Consider the following 13,985-nt stretch of genomic DNA (forward strand, 5'->3'; position numbering starts at 1 on the left):
AAAACACCCAGGAAGTCTTTTTTACCTCTGCTGACTTATCTCAGGGGAGATAACAATACGGGGGATTTCGACTTTTTGATCTGGTGGCGTTGTCCTCCTAGCAGGAATGGGAGTTTCTTCTCTTTTTTCACTAAGGAGGAAGAAAAGAAATAGGGACTCGTCATATAGGCTTAGAATCATTATTACCATCCCCATAAGTGTGTATAAAGCACCTCCTTCAGACAACCGTAATGCCATAATATTGTGTTCTGGAGAAGCTAAGGGAAAGAGCAAGACTCTGTCCTCAAAGAGGTTAGAGTTAAAAAAATAATAAAATGGTCCAAAATATTTTAACAAAAAAAATTAGAGAATTGCCTCTCCTTTCTTAATAACAATAATAATTATGGTATTTGGTAAAGGCCTACTATGTGCCAAGCATTGTTCTAAGCACTAGGATAGATATAAGGCAATCAGGTTGACCCATGAGGGGCTCAAGTCTTAGTCCCCATTTTACAGATGAGGCAGAAAGAAGTTAAGTGGCTTGTCCAAGGTCACACAGCAGACTAGTGGCAGAGGCAGAATTAGAACCCACATCCTCTGACTCCTAATCCTGTGCTCTTTCCACTAAACCTCGCTGCTTCTTGTAGACACCCACACCCACACCCATTATTTTAACATATAGAGCCCCTCCTACCCCCTACAACTTGTTTTTCCTGTCAAAGATATGGTCTCTACTGGTGAGATTGGCGCATAGGGCTTACTGAAAAGATAGATATTTGCCTGGCAGTTTCTTACATACTTATTAAATGTAAAGGCCATCCTTTGCTATGCTATCCTATTTGCTCTCTGCAGGGCCTGGTTTGCTTTCGATTCTTCCCGCTTTCAATCCCAATCTTCCCAAAGCTCTGCCCTGTTCTGTCAGGCTGGTCTGTCCAATGCTGCTTAATCCAGCAATTCGCAACAAACAACAGCTTTTGCATTTGAGCTTTCCTATTTAAAACATTTCTCCTGCACTCTTAAATATTCTCTCCCACCTATTCAGATCAGTAAACTCTTATCCAACCTCCTTACATGTCCTACCCAAGGAAATAGTGCTGTGATGGACCTTGCTTTGCGGTGGACAGGGTGAAAGAATGCATTCTTAGACCTTGCTGCTGTGATACTATCTCGCTTTTGACGTTAAGCATCACAGGTGGGAAATGCCAGGGAATTTGGTGTAATCCCTAGACTGTAAACACATTGCGAGCAGGGAATCTGTCTACCAACTCGTAATGTACTCTTTTAAATGCTTAGCACACTGCTGTCTGCACGCAGTAAGCGTTCAATAAATATGATCGATCGAGATCTACTGAAGGTCTAGGCTTCATGGTCATAAATAAGGTTGAACGCTACAAGTGCACTTGCTTGATTCTTTAATTTCTTGGTCTTCCTGGGCATATGGGGACAGCGTGCGTCTTTCGATCATAAACCACTATCAAAAATCTTTGATTTTGTAAAGGGTTTAACAGCTACAGACTAGTACAGAATTTTCCATCTTCTGGCCACAATGCTTTGTAGGTCCTTACTCCTTCACATGTCTCCTTGGGTGAATATTTTCAGAACACAGGTCAACATATCTAGCAGCTCTTGGGTGACAAATTTAAAATCTTTTGACGACACTGAATTGAAAGTGTTTTCCAAAGTTTTTAAACCTTTTTTTCCATCACCAGTCTATAAGTCCATTTACTCTAGTGTCTTCAGTTTTGTCAGTTTAGAAATAGATTGCTATTCTATCCTAAACTCTGCTATCCTATTTGCTCTTCATGAGTCTGTTACACAATCCTGCTTCACGCTGTTCGTGTTGGATCCTAGGCCCCTTCAAAGAGGAACACATTCCTCGTCTGAGCCTAAAGTCTCCTATCTGCTTGGGCCTGGGACCATTATGGAGAGGGACAAAACAAGAAGAGGAAATGACAAGAAAGGCTATGTTGATTTCAATGGATACTATACTGAGGGTTTTTAAATGTCAAGAACTACGAAAAGGATCTCTGGAAACCCAAGAGAGGCATAATAAGAAGGTGGAAATTTGTCCGCGTTCACTCATTAAGTCGAGAAACTTCTATTTTCCTTTCCATTCTCTCTGAAGAAGTGCCACTCAAAGTTATAATAATAATAATGTTGGTATTTGTTAAGCGCTTACTATGTGCCGAGCACCGTTCTAAGCGCTGGGGTAGACACAGGGGAATCAGGTTGTCCCACGTGGGGCTCACAGTCTTAATCCCCATTTTACAGATGAGGGAACTGGGAAGGTCCAGGGTTCAGGTCAAGTAACCCTGTAAATGGACAAGGGTCAAGGCCAGCAGAGAGGGAAGACTAGAGAATGTGACTTGTCCGTAGAAAAGTTCAGCCCTCAAGAAGGCTTCTTTCCTTCTTAGAGAAGCAACGTGGCTGAGTGGAAAGGGCGTAGGTCTGGGAATCAGAGTTCCTGGGTTCTAATCCCAACTCTGGCACTTGCCTGCTGTGTGACCTTAGGGAAGTCATTTAAGTTCTCTGGGCCTCAGTTCCTTTTCTGCAAATTGGGGTTCAATACCTGTCTCCCTCATATTCAGACTGAGGGCCCCATGTAGGTCAGGGATGGATCCGACCTTATTGTCTTATATCTACCCCAGCCTAGTACAATGGTTTGGACATAGGAAGCGCTTAACAAATACTATAGTAACTGTTTTATTTTGAATTCTCCTGTCCACACACTGAGCCATTAGTACCAGGACCAAAGTGGGTCCATACCGGCCAGTTTCGGTTCTTGCTTCCTGGGTGGGCAGAGCCTGGGACAATCGTTCTGGACTCACCTTGATGCTATCGACAGCTTGACCACAACTCTACCTCCCATAGTAGTGCAAATCAATCAGTCATATTTATTGAGTGGCTACTGTGTGCAGAGCACTGTAGGAAGCACTGGGGAGAATATAACAGACACGTTCCCTACCCACAAGGAGCTTACCTTCTAGAATTAATACACTTAGATGCTCCGAATTTTGCAGAGAGGTGAAGTGACTTGTCCAAGGCCATACAGCAGACAAGTGGCGCTGTCAGAATTAGAACCCATGACCTTCTGACTCCCAGACCCATGCCTCCATCTAAAGGTCAAACTGATCGTGAAGGGCACCTCCTACCTGGAAATCAAACCGGTTTTCAGGCTTACCTTCCATCTGGGGAGCTGGCTTTTGGCTTCTCTTCATTCCGGAGCTGTGGCTCAGGACTCTTATCGATTCTCCCAACGCTGCTAAAATTATTTTAAGAAGTGGTTTCATTTAGTAGAAAAGCTAAAGATGCAAGTTTTGTTAGCTAATTATAGGCTCCCAGGGGGAGACAAGACAGCCTCTTATAGCCACTTCTAGCTGACATAAGTGAAGCAGGAGAGTATGCAAACTGATTCAAATGAAGGATAAGACTCTCTTACTCCCCGACCCAAGATCTTTCCACTAAGCTGCAGTGCTTCCCATGGAAAGCCCAGAAAACCACCTCATTAATTAGGTCCCAGGTGATATTAATTAGATGGGGAACAAGACTCCTAGACTGTAAACTCACTGTGGGAAGGGAATATATCTACCCACTCTCTCATATTGCACTCTTCCAAGCACTTAATTCAGTATTCTGCACATAGTAAGCGCTCAATAAATACCACTGATGGATTGGTCTTCCCCCAAAACTTTGTACAGTGCTTCCTACATTGTGTTTTAATAAGTGTTATTACTGATTAATGATTGAGTTTTGACTGACTATTGATTCTGTACCTTCTTCATCTGCCTCTCTCCCCTGTATCTGTTTAGGCTGTCAAGTCTATAGTTGGCTGATAATTATGATAATAACAATAACAATTAATGATGGTGGTATTCGTTAAGTCCTTTACTATGTGTTCAGCACTGTGCCGAGCATTAGCACAGTGTGATATTTCCTGGCAAATTTTAGGTGAAAGGGCGATTGTAGAAACACAAGCAGAGGAAGAGCCAGCGGATGGCTGTCTTACCTAGTACTGGGGGATGGGTTGACTCTAGGCACGATTACATCACTCCAGGATATTAGTTCAGCTTCCTCTTCCTTTTCACTTATAGACAAAAAAAATAAATAAACCCAAATAATAATAATAATAATAATGTTGGTATTTGTTAAGCGCTTACTATGTGCCGGGCACTATTCTAAGCGCTGGGGTAGATACAGGGTAATCAGGTTGTCCCACGTGAGGCTCACAGTCTTCATCCCCATTTTAAAGATGAGGTAACTGAGGCAGCGAGAAGTGAAGTGACTTGCCCAAAGTCACACAGTTGACAAGTGGCGGAGCCAGGATTAGAACCCATGACCTCTGACTCCTAAGCTCTTTCCACTGAGCCACAAATAAAGCAGGCTTACCCCAGTTTGAGGGTGAACACATATTCCGACTTCATTTAGAAACTGGCTTTTGCCTCGCATACAGTAACTCCTGTCCCTCCTTGCAGAGGATTTATTTTTCTATAATTGAGCCTGGGGCACCATTAGAGTGGGGGAAACTTAGATCAAACATCTCCAAAATCTTCTAAGAGGTGGAGAACATTAAAACATGGAATGGTCTCCTTCCTTGAGTGGGAGCAGAAGCCTCCTGGTTCAAGAACTTAAAACCAGACTCCATGAATGAGATTCGAGTGGAGAATAAAATAGAATAGAAAGAATCTAGAATAGAAGGGGTTTGGTAGAGTGTCAACCAGTCAGTCAGTCGTATTTACTGAGTGCTTACTGTGTGCAGACCACGGTACCGAGCATTGGTAGGTCAACCCCTTAGTACATTGCTCTGCACACAGTAAGTGCTCACTAAATACCACTGATGATGATACATTATGCGGTACGAGAAGCGAAGGAAGATCTACGGAGATTTTGGCAGGCTGGTATACATTTTTGTGGAACAGTAGATATGGTGGATCGCAGATTATGAGTGTTTTAGCACGTAAATATTAAAGGAAGACTTGTTTTGTCAATCACTGGGTTCCTGCCTTTATCTTCATCTTCCGTTCTTCTAATCATATGCAGGCATATCTGAAATTTATTTATTTATATTAATGTTTGTCTCCCCCTTTAGACTGTAAGCTCATTGTGAGGAGGGAATGTGTCTGTCTGTGGCTTTATTGTACTCTCCCAAGTGCTTAGTACAGTCCTCTGTACACAGTAAGTGCTCAATAAATACAAATGAATGAATGAATGAATGAATGAATGAATGGCATTTTCTTTTTCTCTTCCTGCTAAAAGTTCCAGGGTGTCATTTTCCTGAGGTAGACGGGTCTTGGGGTTTCTCAAAGACATGCACATTTTAGTTAATAGCCCTACATGCCCTACAAAGTAATTGCACATTTATTCATTTATATTAATGTTTGTCTCCCCCTCTAGACTGTGAGCTCGTTGTGGGCAGAGAATGTATCTGTTTATTGTTATATTGTACTCTCAAGCGCTTAGTACAGTGCGGTGCACACGTAAGCACTCAATAAATCCTACTGAATGAATGAATGAAATGATCTCCAGTTTCTCCAACTTCATATATAGGTGTTTGCGACGGCATTTTGAAAACCTTACCTTTTCTCTGCAGTCTGTGGAGCACTTGGCTTGGTTTCAGTCCTGGGCTGAGGTTCCGGAGCCTTTCTAACAGCTTCCTCTCTGTTAAACAAAGAAACCAAGTATTGGATTTAAAAATAACACCGCTCATAATGTGGTCCAATAAGGATGTGACAGCATTAGTTACAAGTCTTGGTTTGGCCAAGAGCGGCAAGTCAAGCTCGGATTTCCCAGAAGAACACTGGTCTTTGAAGCAAAAGGAAAAGAATGGATTTTTTTTTTTTAGGAAGGGAGTTACTGAAGCTTTTATTTAATCCCTGATTCCCCCAAACCTAAATCCAACTTTGGAGTTGCTTAACAATGAAAACAAGATTCTAATTCAATGCATTTCAACAGCGGATGCTTTCCGGGGAACTCAAGTATTTCACATATATTATCTTTGTTTTCCTGTGAGGTAGGTGAGGAGCAGGATTTTACCATTTAGCCAAGGGGAAAATTGGAGCCCAGCAATCAATTACCCTTTAATGGTACTTGTTAAGCGCTTACTATGTGTCGGGCACTGTACTAAGCACTGAGGTAGATACAAGCTAAGTAGGTCGGACACGTCCCTCTCCCACATGGGGCTCACAGTCTAAATCAGAAGGAGGAAGATCTAATCCTCATTTTACAGACGAGGTAACTGAGGCACAGGGAAGCATAGCGATGGAATGTGGTCCAGTGGAAAGAGCACGGGCCTGGGAGTGCAGAGGACCTGGGTTCTAATCCCAGCTCTGCCACTTGCCAGCTGTGTAATCTTGGGTAAGTCACTTAAATTCTCTGTGCCTCAGTTACCTCATCTGTAAAATGGGGTTTAAGACTGTGAGTCTTATGTGGGACAGGGACTGTATCCAAGTAAATTATCTTGTAGCCACCCAGCACATAGTACAGTGCCTGGCACTGTAAGTGCTTAACAAAACCATAAAAAAAACCCAAACAGAGAAGTGATTTGCCCAAGGTCACACATCAGGCAAGTGGCGGAGTTGGGATTAGAACCCAGGTCCTATGATTCGTCCACGCTGCTTCCCTGTTCAAAGATGTACAGCTAACTAGTGGTGAAAAGGTCACATCTTCACTCTTTGCAGCTCTTCAAATGACGGGGACTTCAGAGTGCCTCTGACCATTTTACAGCGTCCAGCATATCATAAATATCCAAAATCGCCAGCCAACATTGCCCTTAAAAGATCTTCGGAGTGAGGTGAGGCTCTTTCACAGGGCATGTTCTCGGGAAAAAACAACAGATACATTCTAGAAGAGTAGGAGATTTTCAGGATTGTACTCGTGGGCTGAAAACACCTCCCCATGGCTCTTATCCACTCGATTCTCAGCACAGTCAGCTGAGACTAGAGGTCCTCTGACATCTTACCTTTTCTCAGGTGTGGGGATGGCTCTTGGGTTAGATTCAGTCCTGGGTTGTGGCTCAGGAGTTCTATTCTCTACTTCCTCTCTGAGGAATGAAGAAACCGACAATTAGACTAATGTCTCAGCCAAGGCCCTCAGCATTTGATTTGCTTTTTCCACGTGACTCAGTTCCGGGCTGGCTCATATCAGGTCTGGAGCATCCGAACATCAGCCCTCTTCAGTCAGGAAAAATATATTTGGGTGCGTGACCAGGGTGCTCGTCAGACTGGATCGGTCCATTGATCCCAACGAAACTCTCTTAAGTGACGTGTTTTTTTCTTCCTACGATTATGAATGGATTCAAAACTTTCTTGAGTGCAGAAATCACAGAAAGTCAGATGGAAACTCTGAAGACTGGGAAGCAGCGTGGCTCAGTTGAAGGAGCAAGGGCCTGGGAGCCAGAGGTCTTGGGTTCTAATTCTGACTCTGCCAGTTGCCTGCCGTGTGACCTTGGGCAAGTCACCTCTCCAAGTCTCGGTTACCTTGTCGGTAAAATGGGGATTAAGACTGTGAGCCCCATGTGAGACCGACTGTGCCTAAACCAATTTGCTTGTATCTACCCCAGGGCTTAGAACAGCTCCTGGTACAGACTAAGCGCTCAAAAAATACCACAATTATCATTTTTATTATTATTATTATTAGATTTTGAGCCTCACGTGGGACAGGGACTGCATCCAACCTGATTAACTTGAATCTACCCCAGTGCTTAGAACAGTGTTTGACACGTAGTAAGTGCTTAATAAATAATAAATAAAGACTGGATGACTGGATTAAAATAATTAAGGTAATAAAAATAATATTCATTCATTTAATCATATTTATCGAGCACTTACTGTGTGCAGAGCATCCCTGCCCACAATGGGCTCACAGTCTAGAAGGGAGGAGGCAGACATCCAAACCATGAAACAGACATCAATAGCATCAATATAACGGATAAAATTATAGATATATACACATCAATATAATTGTGGCCTCTGTTGAGTGCCTACTATGTGCCGAGCACTGTGCTAAGCAGTGGGGTAGATACATCAGAGTGGGGACAGCTCCTCTCCCATGTGGCTGAAATGTGTACTTGGGGCCTGAATTTACAAGAAAGGTCTTCACAGGAGGAGTGCAAGGTGTTTCTAAAAAACTGTCTTCAGGCACTTTTACAAATACTGGCCATGTCATTTTAATCTCGTCATCAACAACGATGGTATTTATTGTGTGCTTACCATGTGCACAGCACTGTACTTGGGAGAGCGCAACGCAACATAGTTGGTAGAGTACCTCAGTGAACGTTGAGAGATATATGTCCCATTAAAGGGCACAGAGACTCTTTCGGGAGTCGTCATCTCTCCTCTACCTAGAATCGGATCCCCGGTCCCGGTTTTGCCTTCAGGGTTAAATTGTTCACATTCATTTCTGCAGATCTAATTAAATTAAACCGGTCAACCCAGGTGTGGGAGTGTAGATTGAGTGAATGTGCGTGGGTGTGTGTTTGTGTATATTGGAAGGAGAGGAAATAAAAATGTTTATTAGTCCAGAAATACTGGGCATACTGACTGGGGACTCAATTAAAATGAAAGACTCAGGAAATTAACCATTGTGAGAACAGTGTGACAGGAGATCTGGACTCTAATAGCTCTACCGCTTGTCTGCTGTGTGACCTTGGACAAATCAATTAATTTCTCCATGGTTCAGTTTCCTAATCTGTAAAATGGGGATTAAATACTTTTCTCCTCCTCCCTTAGACAGTGAGTCGCATGTGGGACAGGGACAGTGTCCGATTTGATCGAATTGCACTTATCCTAGCAATTAGTACAATGCTTGGCAGGTAGTAAGCCCCTAAATACCACTTGTTACTATTATCAGTAATAATGATAAAAGCACAAAACTGGGGAATAAAGTAGGGATTTCTGGATAGGGAAATAGGAAAGCTGGGAGAAATTAGATTAGATTTTTGGAAAAAATAATAGGGGTGGGGGAAAAATAGGCTTTCAAAGGCAGGTCCCTCTGGGACTCCAGCCAACCAGATTTAACTAAAAGCACCTTACACTATCACCCATGTGACTCAAACACTGAAATGGAGAGAGAGGTCACGTATCAAAAAAAACCAATTCAGTTGGCTTTGCTCCTTCCCCTTTAAACAAGGCTGACTGCATGTGGTTCTTAATGGGAATCCCCATTATGAGTGCTTCGGGAATATTTTCTGGAAATACTTTGTCTGGAAAGAGTTGGGACCGGACAGAAATCGGACCATAGCCAGGCAAAGCAGCTCTTGCCCAGAGTCCAGAACAGAGCTGTCTGCAATCGCCACTCCTAATTCTAATAATAATAATAATAATGATGATGATGGTACTTGTTAAGCACTTACTATATGCCATGCACCGTTCTAAGTGCTGTGGTAGATACAAGTTAGTCAGGTTGGACATAGTCCCTGTTCCACATGGGGTTCACGGTCTTCATCCCCCCATTACAGATGAGGTAACTGAGGCCTAGAGAAGTGAAGTGGCTTGCCCAAGGTCACACCGCAGTCACGTGGCAGAGCCGGTATTAGAACCCATGACCTTCTGATTCCCAGGCCCGTGCTCTAGCCACTAAGTCACGCTGCTTCTAGAGTTTATTTTTTTTCTATGATCACCAGTGTCCTAGGGAGAGGAGCCCGGATAGCATTTTTATTGGCATCCTGGTATAGTTAACTGTGGAAATCGTGGTATTTGTTAAGTGCTTACTATGTGCCAGACACTGTACTAAGCGCTGGGGTGGGTACAAGCAGATCAGGTTGGACAGAGTCCTTGTCCCACATGGGGCTCAGAGTCTTAATCCCCATCTTACAGAAGGGATAACTGAGGCACAGAGAAGTGAAGTGACTTGCTCAAGGTCACGTAGCAAACAAGTGGCGGGGCCACAATCAGAACACAGGTCCTTCCGACTCCCAGGCCGATATTCTAGTCACTAGGCCATGCTACTTAGCTTAAAACTTAATACTTGGAAAAATAACTAGATGATCTCACCATGTTTTCACCTTCTCTTTCGCTCTCTCCTCGTCTTTCTTCTACCTAACTACCCAACCCCCTACAATCCAGAAAATAAATTAGCTAGGCTTCTGCTCCTTCTGCTCTCAACCTAATAAGCATTCAGAATCACCTCAGAGGTGATTTTAGGGGGTTAGAATGCAATCGAATTTGCTGGGGCCCTCTCCTAAAAGGTCCGACTTTCACGGTAGACTGAGATGTAGCATTGCTGAACCCATTGGAGTTGGAGATTTCTCTTTTCTGTTTTGGTTTCTTTTGAGAGGGTTAATTTCACTCCAAGTCTGGCGTCAGTAAGTCTGTCCGTCTGCACTCCCATTACAAGCAACCCAAACCAAAATGACTAGTTGCACAATTGAAAAATGTAAATGGCAGAATCTGTCAGCAAACTCTCCTGGCTCTAGCACATCAGATGCTCTAGTGGTTCGATTTGTCAATTTTACGGTGAAATATTTAGGCCGGAGGAAAAGTTATATTTATGGCATTGTGTTGCATGAAAACATTCCCGCTGTCTTCCACAAACCCATTGGAAATATCCTGCGGGTCTGGCCATTCTCAAGGATGACAGATTTTCAGGAAGACCAATACTGGTCAATTATGCTTCTAAAGCAAGGTCTTCTATCTAATCCCCATTTTTTTTCTTCCAGTGAGTATAAGCTGAAAAAGCTATACAGTCTACTCCTTAAATAAGATAGTCAGCAACTTCAAAAATGATGTTTCAGAAAGAAACTATAACTCCACCTTTCCCACACAGAATAATGTTTTTAAATTCTTGCTGTGTGGAGAAATTCCAGACCTTAATGTAAGGGTCAATGTAATGTGAGCATGAGACATTGGTCCTATGCCATTACTTTGTTTGGGGATATTTTTCCTTTTAATTCTCACTCAGTATCACCATTCAATTATTTAAGGTCATTTAAATGAAAAAAATAGAGATCAAAAATCATTCTTGAGGCAAAGAACAAGAGATTAGCTTATTTCAGTAACCCTGCCAGATATACCAAATGTTTTTCATGTTCCAAATCACTGGGATAGGATTTTGTGAACACTTACGAACTTTAAGCTTTTAGTTCAGAAAATTGTTAAAAAAAAAAACTTCTCACGCAAGAGAGAGGAGCTTTTACATAGTGGTGTGTTTGCCCACTATCATTTGGATCCAGAGCATCAGAGTCAAGCATCCTATAGCTGGGCTCGGGGTTTCTTACCAATTTCTCCAGTCAATCAATCATCAATGGTATTTATTGAGCACTTACTATGTGCAGAGCACCATGCAACAGAAATATTAGAAGCATAATTCTGAGAAGCAGCATGGGAGTGGGAGAAGCAGCATGGCGTAGTGGATAGAGCAAGGGCCTGGGAGCCAGAAGGTCGTGGGTTCTAATCCCAGCTCCGCCACCTGTCTACTGTGTGACCTTGGGCAAGTCACTTTACTTCTCTGTGCTTTAGTTACCTCATCTGTAAAATGGGGATTGAAACTCTGAGCCCTAAATGGGACAGGGATTGTGTCCAACCCACCCCGGTACTTAGTAGTACAGTGCCTGGTACATAGTAAGCACTTAACAAATACCATAATCATTATTATCATGATTATTAATTAGCAGGCACTTTCCCTGCCCATAATGACCTTTCGGTCTAGAGATGAGCTTACAGTCCACTTTAGTGAAGCTTTCCATCAAAAGTAGGAAAGATGTATACAAAAGAGCTCAGATTAAACGGTGTAAAATATGTCGCCATTTCTAGTCATTTACAGAAGAGATTCATTCGGTAGTATTTATTGAGTGCTTACTATGTGCAGAGCACTGTACTAAGCGCTTGAATAAATAGCTTCCTCTACACTATAAGCTCAGTGTGGGCTGGGCACTTGTCTGCTTATTCTGTTGTACTGTACTCTCCCGAGCACTTAATACAGTGCTCTGCACATAAGTGATCAATAAACAGCACTAAGAGATGGATTGATTCCAAAAGTGACCGGTCGGGCTCTGGAAATGCTCGATTTGGCCGCTCGAGCGATGATGAGGTTGCTCTCTGGCGGCTGGAGACTTTGGATAATATTCGCTTTGTAGCCACATGAGAGCAGTGAGTGGGCATAACTTAGGTGCCTTACCTTCTATCCAGGCCCCTGGATGTTGGAACAGGGCTCTTAGATGTGGTTTCCGTCTCACTGGTGCTGCCAGTTTGATTTCTGGCCCCGTGAACCCTGGAAGAGAGGAGGAAAGCAGAGAAAGATGTAGTTTTCAGCTTCAGCAAGATTCAGCATTCAAGATGAGGAAATTAACCCTAACTGGAAGGTATTTATTTATGAATTTTTTATGTATATTATCGTCTGTCTCCTCCTCTAGACTGTGAGCTCGTTGTGGATAGGGAATGTGTCTGTTATTGGATTGCACTCTCCTCGAGTGCTTACTACAGTGCTTTGCGCACAGTAAGCGCTCAATGGATATGATTGAATGAATGTACGGAAAGGTGAATTTGCAGCTCCTCACGTTGGTGAAGCCTTCTGTATTTTTTTTTTATATTAATGTCTGTCTTCCCCTCTAGACTGTAAGCTCATTGTGGGCAGGGAATGTGTCTGTTTAGTGTCTATAGTACTCTCCCGAGTGCTTAGTACAGTGCTCTGCACACAGTAAGCCCCCAATAAATATGACTGATTGAATGAATGAATGAATAAAAACTCCTCCCTTCCACAAGTACGGGGTGGTTTTTTATTGTTGTTGTTTTTTGATGTTGCTTATGGTAGTTGCTAAGTGCTTACTGTGCGCTGTTCTAAGCACTGTTCTAAACCCCGGGCTCGATACAAGTTAATCAGTTTGGATACAGTCCCTGTCCCCATGGGGTTCACAGTCAAGCGGGTGGGAGAACAGGCATCAAATCCTCATTTTGCAGTTGAGGAAAGTGAGGTCCAAAGAAGCCAAGTGGCTTACCCAAAGTCACATAGCAGGCAAGCGGCAGAGCCGGGATTAGAACTCGGGTCCTCTGGATCCCAAGCCCCTGCTTTATCCATCGGGCCATGGTATTTCCCTACCCTGTTACCCCCTGGGAAAAGCTCATTCCTAACTGGAGCAAACTGCTCAGCTCCACTGTCCATCTGTGCTGAGAAGCAGAATGGCCTAGGGGACTCAAGACCCTCAGGCCTCATATCTCTTTCGGAGCTGACCCACCATGTCTAGTGAGTACCCACCAGCCCAGATAACCCTGCGGGCTGCTTATTTTTTATGGTACTTGATAGATAAAAATAATAATAATAACATTAACTGTGGTGTTTGTTAAGCATTTCCTATGTGCCAGGCACCGTACTAAGTGCTGAGATAGATTCGTCACTATAGGGTTGGATACAGTCCCTGTCCCCCATGGTGCTCACGGTCTCAATCCCCATTTTACAGATGAGATCACTGAGGCACAGATATTAAGAGAAGTAAGTTGCCCAAGGTCCCATAGCAGGCAAGTGGCAGAGCCGGGATTAGAACCCATGTCCTTCTGACTCCCAGGCCCCTGCTCTATCCACTAGGCTAAGCTGCTAAATGCTTACTATGGGTCACACACTGCTCTAACTGCTGCGGTTGGTACAACTTAATTAAGTCAGACACGGTCCCTGTCCCGTATGGGGCTCGCAGTCTAAATAGGAGGAAGAGGAGGGATTTAATCCCATGTTACATTTGAGGGAACTGAGGCACAAAGAAGATAAGGGATATGTCAAAGTTCACACAGCAAGGAATCGGAAGAGCTGAGATTAGAACCCAGGTCCTCTGACTCCCAGGCCCGCGGTCTTTCCATTAGGCCATGCTTAGACTACAAGGGGTGGAAATGGGGGTTCCCGAGGCTAATCAAGCCTAGCCCAAATCAGGAAGGGTTCCTTCAACTTGCCTGATCCTGTGCCCGGGCTTAAGAACTTCCCATACCTGAAAGTTGACCTAGGCCCAAGCAGACTTGCTGCAGTGAGTGCAGTTTCCTGTTTCTGCTGGTCCATCTGACAAAATGGATTAAAAAGGTGAGACAGGAGAAGTG

At 43.5% G+C, this 13,985-nt stretch overlaps 1 protein-coding gene across 8 annotated transcripts in view; it reads right to left on the reverse strand.

The window, feature by feature from the left end:
- ZNF185 (zinc finger protein 185 with LIM domain) overlaps window positions 1–13,985 on the reverse strand; it is a 104,599-nt gene that overhangs the window by 31,696 nt on the left and 58,918 nt on the right. For 7 of the 8 annotated variants that reach the window (XM_039912414.1, XM_039912417.1, XM_039912413.1 and 4 more), the window contains exons 13-18: window positions 12,088–12,180; window positions 6,935–7,015; window positions 5,554–5,634; window positions 3,986–4,063; window positions 3,161–3,241; window positions 26–130 (exon numbers count right to left, since the gene is read on the reverse strand). In XM_039912414.1, coding sequence (XP_039768348.1) covers window positions 26–130; window positions 3,161–3,241; window positions 3,986–4,063; window positions 5,554–5,634; window positions 6,935–7,015; window positions 12,088–12,180 — 519 coding nt within the window. The remainder of the gene's footprint in view (window positions 1–25; window positions 131–3,160; window positions 3,242–3,985; window positions 4,064–5,553; window positions 5,635–6,934; window positions 7,016–12,087; window positions 12,181–13,985) is intronic. The other variant, XM_039912415.1, reaches the window with a different exon arrangement.

Source organism: Ornithorhynchus anatinus, chromosome 6 (genome assembly GCF_004115215.2).
Source record: "Ornithorhynchus anatinus isolate Pmale09 chromosome 6, mOrnAna1.pri.v4, whole genome shotgun sequence".
NCBI classification, from domain to species: Eukaryota; Metazoa; Chordata; class Mammalia; order Monotremata; family Ornithorhynchidae; genus Ornithorhynchus; species Ornithorhynchus anatinus.